This window comes from Capra hircus, chromosome 15 (assembly GCF_001704415.2).
Source record: "Capra hircus breed San Clemente chromosome 15, ASM170441v1, whole genome shotgun sequence".
Lineage (NCBI taxonomy): Eukaryota > Metazoa > Chordata > Mammalia > Artiodactyla > Bovidae > Capra > Capra hircus.
In genome coordinates this window covers 35,830,890-35,847,301 of record NC_030822.1, presented here as the reverse complement: position 1 = coordinate 35,847,301, position 16,412 = coordinate 35,830,890, and the positions used below count along the sequence as shown (strand labels likewise).

General features: G+C 45.9%; 1 protein-coding gene across 1 annotated transcript in view; it reads right to left on the bottom strand.

Annotated features, from left to right (window-relative positions):
• The window catches only part of DNHD1 (dynein heavy chain domain 1), a 64,048-nt gene that overhangs the window by 7,484 nt on the left and 40,152 nt on the right, over nt 1-16,412 (bottom strand). Inside the window, exons 21-31 of the mRNA XM_018058917.1 lie at nt 16,150-16,336; nt 15,784-15,976; nt 15,254-15,542; nt 9,712-11,308; nt 9,311-9,519; nt 8,907-9,111; nt 8,727-8,829; nt 4,774-4,923; nt 4,348-4,530; nt 3,785-4,216; nt 3,098-3,569 (exon numbers count right to left, since the gene is read on the bottom strand). Of these exons, the coding sequence (XP_017914406.1) occupies nt 3,098-3,569; nt 3,785-4,216; nt 4,348-4,530; nt 4,774-4,923; nt 8,727-8,829; nt 8,907-9,111; nt 9,311-9,519; nt 9,712-11,308; nt 15,254-15,542; nt 15,784-15,976; nt 16,150-16,336 (4,020 nt within the window). The remainder of the gene's footprint in view (nt 1-3,097; nt 3,570-3,784; nt 4,217-4,347; nt 4,531-4,773; nt 4,924-8,726; nt 8,830-8,906; nt 9,112-9,310; nt 9,520-9,711; nt 11,309-15,253; nt 15,543-15,783; nt 15,977-16,149; nt 16,337-16,412) is intronic.

The window sequence follows — 16,412 nt, the reverse complement described above, 5'->3', positions numbered from 1 at the left end:
GATGAGGATATATCTTTGGGTGGACACCATCCAACCCACTACAATGTGATAAATGACTATACCAAGGGTCATAGGTCAGAAAGCTGGAAGATTCTGAGTGCTTGGAGGCAACACTGAAGCCCTATACCTGCTTATCCCAGTCCTTTTTATTGGATAAGAAGGACTTATCCAATAAAATAAGTCCATTTGTTTAAGCCATGGTGAGTGGGATTTTTGTTACAGGTAGTAAGCAGCAGTGAGGATTTTTCTTTTCCTTACTGGTAAGGTGGCTAGGCTATGTGTAGCTAAAAAGCTGGCTTATCTCATGGGACTTCTCCCCTGTGCTCACTGAACTTTAGTGGACTTAGTAGTAGATGCTGGAGCAAGCTGGCTGCACCTCTTCTTAGTGAAACAATCTCCAGAAAGAACTTAAAGGGAATTCCTTCCTTCTCATATCAAGCAGTGTTAGATCACACATGATCTGGTACTCATGCACCTTGCTGACTTCTAAAAAATGATTCTGTACATCATATCACATGGAATAGGAAATCACAGGCTATTGGATAATCAGGGATGCCTCCAGGTTCATCACAAGCACTTCTCTCCCTGCATTCCCTGCCTGTCAAGAGTAGTCTCTCTCCCCCTTTTGATCCACATACTTCCAAGTAGGGGCTGCATTGCATGGCCAGTCAGCCTAAGCTCCCCCCAATACTATTTTCTTAATACAGCCCTGAGGTGAGGGCCAAGGTTTAGATGGATGACAGTTACACTAAGGCTTAGTGGAACTGGTGGAGTGGAATTGGAGTCCCCAGAACCAATGTTAAGAGACAGAAGCCAGAAGTTGGGGCTTAAATTCAACAACGAGAATATATCAAGAGTTCTGGCATCAGTTAATAGAGTCTTTACAAATGAAATCTGGAGGAGAAAAGCTAAGAGATTTTAGGAGATTAGCCAGAAATTCCCCCATCTGGTAATAAGTGTTTGCTTAATTTTACAATACATCCTAAGCCCCCATACCCATTCCAATAGGAAGTGGACATTTATGGTATAACGGCTACCAACAGGGTACTCTTGCCTGACCTTCCTCTCACAGATACTTCTGGGGGACAATGGGCAAGGAAAATTATGCTATTTATCAGAACTTAGGGCAGCTGAACTGGTTGTCCAGGAACTCACTCCAGTGAATTCAATTAGCCAGTGAAATGATGCTAATCTTTTACCTTCTGTCTGGCATTGCACAGTATCTGCTAGAGACCAATATAATGTGTGTTTCTTGCCCTTTCCAAGTTTCTAAACAGAAGTTTATTATAGTTATCTTGATTTGATTTTGCTTCTCTTTGCTTATCAGGTGTATTCTTAAGGTGAGATTCACTTAATCTAGGATAGTTTAACAGAACCACCATGAAAAGCCATATCCAGATCTGATCAAGAGATTATTCAGAGTTTCAGGACTCAGCACTGGATATAGCAGCTATGGTGTCTCTTATTAGAGAGGGGGTAAATTAATTTATAGCTACACGTGTGCTAGCTGTATAGTGGATGTTTTTGTAATGGTGTATGGGCACAACAGAAAGTCATATGCTGGACACCCAAGGGATGGACTGTAATGTTGGCAGCAGTAAGACACTGGTGGTAGTAATGACTACTGACTCAATGGACATGCATTTGAGCCAACTCTGGGAGATAGTGAAGAACAGGGAAGCCTGGCATGCTGTAGTCCATGGGGTCACCAAGAGTCGGACATGACTCAGCGACTAAATAGCAACAACAGCAAATAATGACTAATGTTTCTGAGAACTTATTATACAGTAGGCACTGTGTGAACTCTTTTTTCGTGAATTATCTTAATTCTTACAACACTTTATGAGATGGCTATGAGACCCTGATTTTATTGGCAAACTTAGGCTTTCAGTTCAGTTCAGTCGCTCAAGTCATGTCCGACCCTTTGCGACCCCATGGACTGCAGCATGCCAGGCCTCCCTGTCCATCACCAACTCCCAGAGTTTACCCAAACTCATCTCCATTGAGTCAGTGATGCCATCCAACCATCTCATCCTCTGTCATCCCCTTCTCCTCCTGCCTTCAACCTTTCCTAACATCAGGGGTCAGCTCTTTGCATCAGGTGGCCAAAGTATTGGAGTTTCAGCTTCAACATCAGTCCTTCCAATGAGCACTCAGGACTGATCTCCTTTAGGATGGACTGGCTGGATCTCCTTAAAGTCCAAGGGGCTCTCAAGAATCTTTTCCAACACCACAGTTCAAAAGCATCGATTCTTCGGCACTCAGCTTTCTTTATAGTCGAGCTCTCACATCCATACATGACTACTGGAAAAATCATAGTCTTGACTAGATTGACCTTTGTTGGCAAAGTAATGTCTCTGCTTTTTAATATTTTTTAAACTTAGGCTTTAGAGAGATTAAATACCTTACCTTAGGTCACACAGCTGACAAAGTGCAAATATTTGACCCAGGTAGTTTTTAGTTTCATGCATTGGAGAAGGAAATGGCAACCCACTCCACTGTTCTTGCCTGGAGAATCCCAGGGACGGGGAAGCCTGGTGGGCTGCTGTCTATGGGGTCACACAGAGTCGGACATGACTGAAGCGACTTAGCAGCAGCAACAGTAGCAGCAGTCTGCTTATAGAGCCCTGGTTACAGACCACTTTATTATATACTTTCTGTTCTAGAAATCTATTATTTTTACCAATACAACCCTCAGCCCCTTCTTCTGGGAAATAAACACTCTTCCTTCCTTCCCCTAGAAAATGCTCCTTCTGATGCTCTATCCAGATGGGTCCCTGATCCAAGCAGAACCAATGGAAATATTTACCAGAATTCCTGATAAATTTGAATAGGAAAGCTCTGAGTCATAGTCCAAGGTTCTAACAGTGCGGAGCAGACCAGGAAGTGGAAGATTATGGTCAGCCACATAGATTCACAATCATTGCAGTATGGGCCCAAAAATATACATGTGAATATCATATTGGCTGAAGAAATCTGGGATACCTTGGCCATGAATATTTAGTGTCTTCATTGTGAAGGGGAAGAGTGTATGTGGCTGAGAGTGTTGAGCAGCTCAGATACCAAGAAGTGTTGTGTTTATTATCCCTGGATTTACCTGTGCCATTGGTGGGACCGGTGGCCAAGCATCCAGCCTCTTCCAGAGGCAGAGGCTTCAGCCAGATGAGGGCCTCGTTGCCGGGGTCAAGCAGCAGGGGCCAACGGCAACTGAAGTAGTGAGTGCGGCTTCGCAAAAGCAGCGCTGCCAGGCGGGCTGACTTTGCCTGGGGCTTCATGTCTCGGTCCCACTGGAACTGTTCAGATTCGGAGCTCAGCAAGGACACAAGGCTGAAGGGAGAGCGTGTGGAGAGCAAGGGGTTCTTTGGCAACGTGGCGACAGATTTCTGCATCTGCTTCAGGGCCTGTGCCACGTCATCTGGGCCCAGCGGCTCCTGACAGCCCCTGCAGAGAGCCAGCCACTTGTCCAACAGCTCCTGGCGTCGCACTGGTGGGAAGGGACCCAGGTAGTTGATGGCAGCTGAACACAAGAGGGCATCTCCGAGCACCGTGGAGGAGTGACCCTTCAACTTCTGGTGTGGAAGGGAAGACCAGACAGTGTGTAGGCTGGCGGGGAGGGTACAGGTGGAAGGTCTGGTGGAGAGGGAGCGAGGCAGGGTGTGGGGGAAAGAACGGCAAGGAGGGCAGAGTGGGACAGAGGGAGGCGGTGGGGGCACGGGGAGGGGCAGAGGAGTGGTCTGCAGTGCAGAAATGAGCTTTAGGGAGCAGTCTAGAAGGAGCTGGTTACCTGGAGCTCCGTAGTCCAGGAATGCATAGGCGTGAGCAGGGCAGCCTCAACCGGCCACTTGTGATGTTTGCCACACTGAGCCTGTCCCAGATTCTCGACCACACGCTTGTGGGAAGTTTGGGCATTTTCCAGATTCTTGGACAGAGCCAAACTGTGCTCTAGAAGCTCCTGGGCCTGGAACTGGTACTGGCCCAGGCGGGCCTGCTCCCGAGCCAGTGTCGCCTCCACCTGCCGCAGCAGCAGGCCCGTGGGCAGTCCTCGGCGCTGTGCCAGCCCGTAGCACAGAACGGCCCAGAGCCAGGCTGCCAGGCTTGCTATAGGTATGCTCACTGCCCGCAAGTCTGCATCGCTCATGCCTGGAGCTTTCAGAGCCAGGTTTAACTTGATCATCTCTGCGTCTGTCATCTTCTCCTTGGGGAAGAACACCAGCTCCTGGGGGAGTGTGTGTTAAGAGGGGTGGGGGAAGACATGGATGCTCTGACCTTGCCCCAACAGCCTCGCTCTGCCAAGTTGCCACTTCATGCCTGCATTTCTCCTCCTCCGGGGAGCCCCACATTTCTTACCTGATAAAAATCCTCAGAGCATAGCAGCTGCTTGGCACTGGCCCAGCCTGTTTCACGGTGGAAGAGGTCACACAGAGCATCGGTCACCTGGACCACAGACTCTGGTGGTGCTCGATAGCTTCGTATCTCCTCAAAGTCAGCCACCTGCAGCTGGCTCAGAGGCCCCAGAAACGCCTTGCCCATCTAAACAAGGAGAGACGTGCAGTTGAAGTGAGCTCCCAGAATGTCCTCTCTTCCTTCAAGGTATTTCCAGGAGGGACCATCTTCTCCTAGGGTCTCCAAGGGACCACACCCCAAGCCATCCTATTACCTTTGCCCCAGGAGACTCCATGACAAGCCAACCCATCCTCTCCTCTGGGCATCCTAGGAGAGGTTGTCCCCTTCTGAGAGGGGATCAGTGCAGGGCAGGTGGTGGGAAGAGCGCACCTGCTCTAGGAAAGCCTCATACTGAGCCCGCAGGGCATCCCGCTGCTTGGTCAGGTTCTCAATGAGGTTCTCCTGCTGCCGACACTCTATCAGCTGCCGCTTGTACAGAATCTTGCTTTGGTCTATCTGGTGATTCAGTCTGCCAAGGCTCTGAGAACAGAGTTTAGGCTCTGCAGCTCCAGATCTTGGGCCAGGTGGGACTACTCCAAGGGAAGACCCCACATGGGCTTGGACTCAGGCATCCTCTTGACAGTTGTATGACCAAGTTGACTGTCAAGGTGACCAAGTTGAACTCCAAGTAGGCTACAGATACGTGCTGAGCTCTGGAACTGTCATTCCCCAGTCTGTGAGTTATACATCTAGTCAGGCAGCCTCACTGAGTGGCTGGGGTGCTTCTGACCTACCATACAGGCCTAGGCGATCTGAATCCAAAGCCTGCATGCTTAACCACTGGGTGACACTCTATCTTACTTGACCCGCTAGTGGCGTTTGTCACAGAAGAAGCTCCTCCCTGTTGCAACGTTCTCCTCCCTTGACTTTCATGAGACCATGCTCTTCTTTGGCTTCTTTGGCTGCTCTTCCTCATTCTCTTCCTCTGCTATCCCTTAAATATGTCTCAAAAAGTTTTCAGGGCCCCTTATCTTACCATCTTTCTGTGTACCTCCCTAAACTCATGGCTCTGATTATCACTTCTATTTTAACAACTCCAAATCCTTATATCTAGCCAGATTCTTCCCCAAGACCCACACCTCCATATCCATCTGCTTAGTGGGAATTTCCTCTTCAGTGTCTCTCAGACCCCTCAGACTCCACATGTCCAGAAATGAATGTATTGACCATGGCTCCTCAGATCTCTTACAATCCTATTCATCTCTTCATGCATTCTTTTCTCAGAGATCTGTGGCAAAATACATCCAAGTTTCCCAAGGAAGAAACCTGATGGTTACCCTGACTCCACCTCTTCTAGTCCCCAAAATCAAGCCCATCTTCAAGCAAGGCTTTTCTGTTTTATCTCCAATACATCTCTCATGTCTACTTCCATCCCCAAAACCATGACTCACACCCATGCTCACTCCTGACCTTTTGCACTGGCTTCCTAACTCCTACTCCCCCTCCTCTAATCTGCTTTTCATGCTGCAAGCCTATTTGGTTCTCTCAAAGGCAAATATCAAATCATCATCTCTCTTAACAATCACTACTGTTGCATTTGGTTTACAATACCTCCGTGACCAGGAGGCTTCTGTTCATCCTTCCAACCTCATTTGCTTTTGCTCTCCCAGCAATGTGCTCTCCAGCCATTCCTGACTTTCAGTTCCTCCAACCTGGCACACACACTCTTGCCTCTGGGCCTTTGCACTTGCTGTTACTTCAGCCTGCGACATTCTTCCCACCCCCTCTTTCATACCAAATCTCACCTGACCTTCAGGTATCAACCTTGATGTACTTCATTCCTGTGTTTACATATTTAAGGAAGGCTTTTGTGCTTACCAATGCTTCCGTGCTACACAGTGTGATACTATGCTCTCTCTAGGAAGTTTTCTTTTTTTTTCACTTCTTTTTTATTTTTTTAAATTATGAAAAGATGATAACACATTTACCAGAAACTTGGAAAATACAGACCAATGGTACATATAGTTCTACTATATATTTCAATTATTTTTCAAGTAGATAAATTAAGATTTTTAGTTGGAGTTCAACATCAAACTCTCAAAAATTAATAGAATAAATATACCGAGAAGTATAAGGATACAGTATACCTGAAAAGCACTATGAACCAATTCAACATAAGACTTATACAATTTTAGGAAGTCTTTCGTGATACTTCAGAGCATCCTGGACTTGCTCTGTCATAATGCATTGTTTTATAATGACTTGCAAAGCCTATATCTTCCAGCAAACTAGGCACCATGAAGGACAAAGAGAGTGCCTTATCTTTATTAAGAGGCCATCTACTATCAATACATGATGACGTGTATTGGGCTTTTGCTATGTGCCAGCACTCTGAAGTACTTTACATGTAAAGGCCTCATTTAATCCTCATCCTAACCTCTCTGGATCTGAGTTTTTTCATCTGTAAAATGGAAGAAAGAATGGCCTCCTTAGAAAAGTGGAGGTGAGAGTTCTGTCTACCTAGATGTAAACATAAACGTTTCCTGCATTGCAGGCGGATTCTTTACCAACTGAGCCAGGAGGGAAGAAGCCAGCATAGATGTAGACATGCGCGAAAGTATTGATGAGTGCTCACACAAAACATACGGAATTCAATTAAGCCTTGCTGAGCACAGTCATAAATAAATGAACCAACTGAACATGAAAAGGAAAAGAGATGGAGGGGTCCAAGATGATCTGGGGTTCAGCTTAAGTGACTAAGTGGAGGGCGGTGCCATCTCCTGTGGTGGGCAACTCTGAAACAAGTACACACAGTTATGGCTGTTAAGTGAATGCCCCTGAGACTATGAACATCTCTCATCCAGCTTTTGGGCTTCTTATGTTCTGATCCAAGGATCAGAGAACAATAGCTCCCCTAAATGATATCAAAAATCCCTGGTATTAATCATTTGGGGAAAAAGCAAGACCCAAGACAGAACACTGGAATTTGGGAATCATGGGAAAGAGGACTCCCGTTCATCAATGAGCTTCTTAATTTTTTCCATCTCAACCGAGTCTTAATTTTTAATCTAAGCTAATGATCCTCCATGGTGAATGGTAGGAGGGCAACAGTACTATGATGACTCCACAGGACACAGTGAAAACCACGTATGTAGATACTATGTAAGCCATGCCCCTGGGGCTGTGCAACGCCAAAGGATAGCCCTAACCCATCAGAAGAGGAGGGTTAGGTATGGGGAGCTGCAAGACCTGAAACCCCAGGAGAAAGCAAGTCATAGTATCTGCTTGTGGACTGATCACTAGTAACTATCTCACTGTAGTTACTCCTGAACCTTCATCAAGGTTTTGTGTAAGCAGGAAAGGGGGAAAAAATGCAATATCAGAATTCCTCTTTTTAAAAATGAAACAACACCAAAAAAATGTCTATTTTAGGAAAGCATTTTTAACTAAGAGTGTTTGACTACAGAACATGTAATGATGCACTGCTACCAATTTTAGCTAGATATGAGCGGTTTGTTTCTTCAAAGAAGAAAATTGCTCTGCATAAGAAAACAACAGGATTTAGAGTAAGGACTGGGAAAAAAAATCTCTTGTTACATGAGCATTGCCTTTGGGAAGCTCTAAAGGAAAAATAGGGTGACTGAACAGCATTGGGAGCAGTGCTGGGGAGATGGGACAGGGAGAGAAAACTCTGCCACTAGGAAATGCCCTGTAGAGGAAGGTGACAGGAAAACAAGACACTGAGATCTAGTGAACAACTTAAACCTATTTCTGGTTCTGTTCTAGAATGTAAATTGCCCCCACTGCCATCACCCATCTGCATTTCCCACCGTACCTAACAGTGTACATTTTTGTATATAGAGTGTATAAATTTGTATATTTGGTGTATTGTGGAAGGACACACTGCAGGAACAAAGGGGTATGGGAAGAGAGGGCAGCTACAAGAGGTGTGCCAACCAGCAGTGAGCAATAGAGAATCCAGGAGAAAAGGATTAAAGTGAGAGGGGACCATGAGGATGTAATCCTGCCCCATCCCCAGTGGGAATCTCTGCAGAGCTTGGGGAGCATACTGAACTTCACACAGTCAAGGTACTATGGACGACCAGAAGCAGACACTTGGGTTTCATGCATTTAGAGGAATCAGCCTGATCTCAGATGTGCCACAGGGAACTTTGAGCCTGAGCTCTAGAGGAAGAGGAAGCAGGGATTATAGACAGCCCCTGGGGGAAGGGGAGCTCTCAGGAGACCAGAACTAAGGTTCAGTCTGGTTGGTTTCTGCAAAGCCATTATTTGGGCTCCTGCTTTGACCTACTGTTCATGCCTCAAACTCCTCTCCGCCTTACCTTGTGGGAGCCTTTCAGCTGCTCCTCCAAATTGAAGACCAGGGTGGTGTGGGCACTGTGCTTCTCAATCAGCATCTTCAGATTTTCCAGGGCATTCTGTATCCTGAAGACACCATGTGCCAGTGAGTGGACCTGAGGGAGTGGAAGGAGATACAGGGTAGGGAACGGGGGGTCACTCACCGCTGGGCCCTGTTCTTAATGTGCAGGGTCATCCATTGCCGCTGTAGCACGAAGGTGTCCAGGAAGTCCAGGAAGGTCTTGGGGGTGACAAGTGGCAATTCAGGACTCAGGTGCCCTTGGTAGCTGGCGGCCGAAAGGTGGATGAGAGCCATGGCTTTGGCCACGCTGGGAACTGAGGCCTGGATGTCTGGGAACCTCAAGGAGTCTGCAACAAGCATGGCTTTAGCCTGGACTTGTGAGCTTGTAGGGGAAGAAAGGAAAGGGACCCTCTCTCCTCGCTCAGGAAGGAGGGCAGAAAAGGTGAAGGGAGGCTCAACCAGGTTCTAGAGAGAGACTGACCCAAGTAACAGTCCTCTTTAGAACCTGGTCTAGAGGAGGGGTGAGGACAGGTAAGGCGGGCTCACCGTTATCAAGGGGTGGGCTCTGAGCACCCTTCAGGTGATGCTGGGCCACAGTGACCAGGGAATCTTGGTCCCAGGGTTCATAGCGGTCAGTGCAGGCAATGGCCAGTTGAAGGAGCCTCAGGAAAAGGGTGGAGGGTAGCTGTTTGTGGGCCTGGTCATCTCCGATCAGGATGAACATGTGCAGATGGCTCCGCACCTGCTGGCAGAACCTGTGGGGCCAGAGCTCTGACGCCATCCTCTCCTTCATCCCTGTCTGCCCACCCTGGTCCCCTTCCCAACCCGACCCCTCAACCCTGCTCTTCTGTGCCCCCCAGTACCCTTAAGTTTTGTGGGGGCTTTTGGCCTTCAGCCAGGGCGGAGCCAGAGCAGATCGACCCCTGGCTTGGGGGTCTTGGCCTTACCTCTGCCACAGAATTTCCTTCTTGATGTTCTGCTTGACACTAACGCTGTCCCTGGGGAGATGTCCTTCAATGTTTTCCAGATCTGCCTCTGTGTACAGGTCAGGAAAACTGCCTGAGGTTGCCAGGGCCAGCAGGCGATGAAAGGTAGTAAGATCCACACCCTTGGGCACCAGCAGGGCCACTGGCTGGCCTAACGTGCCAGCATGCCAGCTGACCTCCCTTAGACACCGGAGAACGGCCTCCTCTGATCCACACGGCAGATGGAAGAGGCGGGTCTGACAAATGCCGGCAGCCAGAGTGACGGCAGTACAGCGCCCCGTCCCCTGAACCCCTGCGAGCAGGAGGCCATGCTGCTGGGGCCTGGCCAACACCCGGACCAGGCGGGCCACATGCTGGGCCATCGAGTGGCACCGGGCAAGGTGGGGGCTCAGCCGCAGCTGAGCAGCTGAGGTGGCCAGCTGCTCCTCCAGGCTCACCCACTGGCGTTCCAGGTACAAGTTGGAGCTCTCAGAGTTGGACTCTAGTATCAGTTCCTGACTGAAAACCAGGTCCGAGGGCCTCTCCTGGGGCCGGAGTAGCAGCATTGGGAGCAACAAGGGTGAGACCATGTCTTCTTGGGCCGCCTTCTGATACAAGTTCTTAGATTTATTCGGCTGGAGTTTGTAGCTGGAGGTCCTTGTGCCTTCCTCCTGGGTTGTCTTCTGGCTCATGTTTCCCATGGTCATCTTCCTTACTGGTGCTGCAGGCGGTGCTGAATCATTGCTCTGTGAGCCTGTGGTGACCGGAAGGTCGTACGGGGCCTCCTCCTCCTCCGTCTCACTCCCGCTGTTGCTCAGGTCCTCCCACTGAGCCAGCTCCCCTTCGGATTCCACTTCGGGCACCTTCTCTTCCTCCTCCTCCTCCTCATAACCCTTGCCCAGGCTCTGGGGTGCCGGCCCACAGCAGAAGACATTCTGAGCTACCTCTAGGAGCAGTCTGGCACAGAAGGAGCGTTCCCTGGGGCTGTCCAGCCGATCACAAAATGTTCTCTGTGCCTCATGCAACCAGAGGCGCACGATGTTGCGCGTGGCCATCATGATCATGAGGCGTGTGCCGCGTAAGCCAGACACCCGGCGCAGGTGCTCCTGATGGTTGAGACAGTCCACAAAACCCCGGGAGCCCACCCTGACGGGCAGCAGCTGCAGGCTTCCCAGAAGCTGGCTCACAGAGTGCATGGAGAAGCGGTAGTGTGGGCGAAGGGGTGAGGGCATAAAGCACTTACCCACTGCCTCCCAGGCCTCCAGTGAGGCCCGAACCAGGGCTCTTGCTAGAACACTCTCCCGTTCCACAGAGGGGAAGCGCTCGAGCCAGGCCTGCATGCTGGGCATGTGCCTGCTCAGCAGCGTGGCCTGGGTCATGCTGCCCAGGGCCAGCACCGTGAAGAGCCGAGAGAGGCGTGGGCACAGCGGCCTCTCGCAGAAGCCTGGCACTGTGGCAGTGGCCAGGAAGTTGACTCCAGGCTGCAGCGTCTGCAGCTCCAAGGTGCTGTGGGTATACACAGTGCCATCTATGGCCTGACGCAGAGTCTCCAACAGTGGCTGACAGCTCTTCTCTGGGTCTGGGGGCCATGAACAGAGAAAATCTGCGTGAGGCCGAACGACAGTGTCACCCTGCTCCTCCTCTCCCTGCCTCTATGGGTCTGCTCCTGGCACACGTGGGGCTCTGAGGAAGTTTATGCATCTGGGGTGTTGGGACTGGGTCATGTCTGAGTACATTGTTCTCTCTCCCTAGAAGTGAGTGATTTTTTTTTTCTTCTTCCCCGAATCCTACCTCTAAGACCAATTACATATTCATTAACTGAAGGTTAGTGAACAGAAAGGTTTGGAAACCTGACTGACCACAGTAGAGGGAAAAGTGCAGTCACCACAGTCAAAGATAATGGAGTTAAATCTCATGCAGGCTTTTATAAAGTTAACTTTATTGAGAAATTAGTTCTATAAAATAAAATGCACACATTGTAGATAGTTCAGTGAGTTCTGACAAATGTATATGTCCATGTAACCACCACCCCAGTGATATTTAGGACATTTTCATCACCCCAGAAAGTTTCCTCCTGCCCCACTGCAGCCAATCCCCTATCACACCGTCCCAGGAATTTCTGTCTACTCTGATGTCTATCATTATGGATTAGCTTTGCCTATTCTAGAACTTCATACAAAGGGGATCATACAGTATGTGGTTTACCACGTCTGGCCTCTCACTCAGCGTGATTCTGAGATTCATCCATATTTTGCGCGTATCAGTAATTTGTTCTGTTTCATTGCTGAGTGATATTCCATTATGAAAATATCACAGTTTGTAGATCCACTGACACTGATGGACTTTTATGCTGTTTTGAGGTTTTGACTATTCAGAATAATGCTGCTATGAACATACATGTGCAAGTTTGAGAACATACACGTGCTTTCATTTCACTTCGGTAAATACCTGTGAGCAGAACTGCTGGGTCATATAGTAAACATACATTTAACAGGGAAGAAACTGTCACACTTTTCTTTTTTCCCTACAGTTGTATCATTTGCTCCTACCAGCAAAGTGTGAGGGTTTCAGTTGCTCCACATTTCACAATTACTATCAGTCTTTCCACTTAGAATCTTTCCAGTAGGTGTGAAGTACTGTCTCACAGGTTTTACATTTGGAATTCACTGATGCATAACCGTATCAAACACATTTTCATGTGCTGTTCGTCATTCATTATTTTTCTTTTGTAAAGTGTCTATTCAAAGTGTTTTGTCCATTTTTTAAATGGAATTTTTCTTACTGAGTTATTAAGAGCTTTTTTATGTTTTCAAGGTACAAGAGCTTTGTTAGATATATGTATCTTGAATTTTTCTATGGGTTTTTTTTTTTTTTCATTTTCATAAGTGTCCCTTGAAGGGCACAGGTTTTAAATTTTGGTGAAATATAGTTGTATCTTAAGAAATCATTGCTTCTAGCCAAGTTCACATAGATTTTTCTTCAATATTTTTTAAGATTTAAAGTTTTAATTTTTATACTTGTCTATAATCTATTTATAATTGACTTTTGTGAATGTTGTGAGGTAGGATTCAAGATTCTTTTTTTTTTTTTTTTTCTTCACACATACATACAGCTGTTTCTACCCCAAGAATTATACTTTTCCCCAGTGAATTATCTTGGAACACTTGTTGAAAATCAAATGACCATAAATGACCATATATCCATGTCCTTATACCAATATTGGTATTTATTACTTGATTACTGTAACTGTGTACAGTAAGTCTCAAAATCACTAGTTTAAGCCCTCCAACTTTCTTATTTTTCAAAGTTGTTTTGGCCCTTCTAGGTCTTTCGCATTTCCATGTAAGTCTCAGAAAGAGTCTGTCAGTTTCTAAAAAATAAAAAAAACCCAGACTTCCTAGTTTAGACTGGGACTGCACTGAATCTGTAGATCAATTTGGGCAGAATGAGCACCTTAACACTGGTGACTCATCTGATCAAAGAACATGATATATTTCTACATTTACTTAATTCTCTTTTATCTCGGCAGTATTTAGCAGTGTGTATCTTTGACTAAGTTTATTCCTAAATACTTTAAGCTTTTACATGATATTTTAAATGATACTTAAATTTTTTATTTCTGATTGTCATTAAGATATAGAAATAATAATGATTTCAATAGATTGACTTCGTATGCTGTGAGCCTGCTAAATTCACTTATTTGTTCTGATAGTTTTGTAGTTTTGTTTTTGCTTTTGGTAGATCCTTAGGACTCTCCACGCAGTAAATCATGTTATATTCTAGTAGAGATAGTATTACTTCGTCTTTTCTAATTTTAAAGGCTTTTCTTTCTTTCTCTTACTGTACTGATAGCAGTCTCTGTTCACTATTGAAAAGAAGCAGTGAGCGTGGACACTCTTGCTTTGTGACTGATCTTATGGAAAAAAAGTTCACTATTTCACAATTAAGTATGTAATTAGCTATAGATTCCAATAGATGCCCTTCATCAAACTGAGAAAATTCCTTTCTATTCCTAGTTTGCTGAGAGTTACCATAAATAGTGTTGAATTTTATCAAATGCTTTTTCTTTATCTATTAGGATGATCTTATACTTTTCTCTGTTATTCTAATGTCATGCGTTACACCGATTGATTTTTTTTTTAATTTTTTAAATTTTAAAATCTTTAATTCTTACATGCGTTCCCAAACATGAACCCCCCTCCCACCTCCCTCCCCACCGATTGATTTTTGAATGTTGAGTCAACTTGCATTCTTGAGATATACCCCCACTTGATGATAATGTGTTGCTGAATTTTACTTAATATCTCATGAGGATTTGTTTTGCATTTACATTTATGAAAGATCATGGCCTATAATTTATTTTCTTGAAATATCTTTCAGAACTTGGCATTAGGGTGTGGTGGCCTTATCAAATGAGTTGAAACGTATTTACTCCATTTTCTGAAAAACTGTAGGTTTCCATTTTTTCCTTAAATATTGGATATAATTGAACTGTGTAATAACCATCCAGGACTTGGAATGTTTATTATTATGAATTCAAAATTTTAATAGATCTATAGGGCTATTCTTTTTCCACTCTTTTTCTTCTTGAGTCAGATTTTGATAAGGTGTGTTTTTCAAGGCATCTATCCATTTAATCTGAATTACTAAATTTATTACTATAAGTTTTTCTACAATATTCCCTTGTTATTCTTTTTAATATCTTTAAAATAAAACCTCTTTCATTCCTGATATTGATAATTTATATTTCCTATTTTATTTCTTGATTTGTGTTACTTGGGGATTCATTTATCTTTTTAAAGTTTTGCTTTGCTGATATTTTCTATAGTTTGTGCTTTTCATTCTATTTCATTGATTGCTGGTCTGATCTTTATTATTTATCTCCTTCTAATTGTTTTAACTTGCTCTTCTTTTCCTAGATTCTTAAGCTGAACGTATAAATCACTGATTTCAAATTTTTCTTATTTTCTAATTAGGCATTTAAAGCTGTAAACTCTCTGAGCACTGCTTTAGCTACATTCCACAAATTTTGATGTGTTGTGTTTTCATTATTATTCAGTTCAAAATAGTTTCTAATTTCCCTTTGAGTTTCTTCTTTTATGCATGAGTTATCTAGAAGTCTGCTGTTTAATTTCAAAAATTGGGGGATTTCTAGTATCTTACTGGTTTTTATTGCTACAGTCAGAGAAAATATTCTGTAAAAGTTAATCCTTTGAAATTTGTTGAGACTAATTTTATGCATAAGGTCTATCTTGGTGGATGTTCCATGTGCACTTGAAAAAAAAGGACATTTTGCAGTCAGTGGATATAAAGTTCTCTAGATGTCAATATGGTCAATACTGCAAGGGATGCAAGGGACAAGGATATTCAGAGAGCAAATGTAGACTGAAGATATTAAGAGAAGACATTAAGAATGGAACACTCAAGTCTGGTCTGTAGGTATAGGTCTGAGAGTCGATAAGTACAGCTAAGGATTTTACAGTCAAGAGAAAGGACGATGACTCCTTCCCTCCCGACTCCTCACCGGAAGCAGCCAGGTGCAGATCCTCCAGCAGGAAGAGGAGAAAACCTTTAGAATCCGGGTGCCGCCCAGTCCATGGGCTGGCTTGTGATTGGCCCTGGACCTCCCGGCTCAGCAGGAGGCGAAGGTGGGTGGTGCCGACAGCGGGGTGAATGGGGCTGTTTATGTAAGGGTGCTGTGGCTCCACCAGCACTTCCACAAAGGTTGTCTTCCCTGTTGCTGCCTCTCCAGCCAGCAGCACTGGGTGTCCCTCTGACAGAAGCAGGTCCACCACGTACAAGAGCCGTTCAGTCTGCAGGACAGGAGCAGGGCTTACTGTGGCAGCTCCTGGTTAGCACAGTAATCTAGCTGAAAGTAAAGGTCTTAGGAGGCTTATATTAAAGCTGTATTTGCAGAACACTTCATGTATTCTTGTGATTTTAAAAACGTTTCAAGGAATGGGAGCAGACAGCCCTCAGCTATGCCGAGGACATGTACACCCCAGGATATCTCTTTGAGCCCCAACCCCAGCTTCGGCCCCACTGTCCTCACACCTGGGGAGAAGGGTAGAAGGTGCCCTGAATTCCCTTGATGCGGCTGCCCAGGTATTGGCCAGTGAAGGGGGCCAGTGTCCCATCTTCGGGGCATACATGTAGATCAAACACCGAGTCTGAGGGTGGCAGCTCAGAGTAGTTGGAGAGGCAACTGATAGAATCCCTCAGGAAGGTGTCATAGAGGGGCCAGAGCCTGCTCAAATGAACATACAGGTGAGAGTGTCATCTGGTTACAACAGTTCCATTACACTCAGTTCCATACACTCACACACCCCACCCTTCTCCAACAATGGTGCCAGGGTTTGGAGACCCATGGGTTGTTCCATTTCCGCCCTCTCCATCTCCCCCCTCCACCCCTGTAGATACCTGGAGGGAAGGTGAGCTCCAAAGCCCCAGATCACAGCAAAAAGAAAGCTGCTGATGGCCAGCAGGTGCTCCCTGCGCTTACTAGGCACGGCATCACTGTCAATCTGGTTCTGGTGCAGAGAGCTGGTTTTTGAGGCCTTGATGCTTCGAGCCACTATACACTTTGAATCACTATAGCTGAGGTCCTCTGTGAAGGTCACCATGGCCAGGAAAGGAGCCCCAGTAGAAAAAAAGAGGATGGGGTGGGAAAGAGAGTAGAGGTT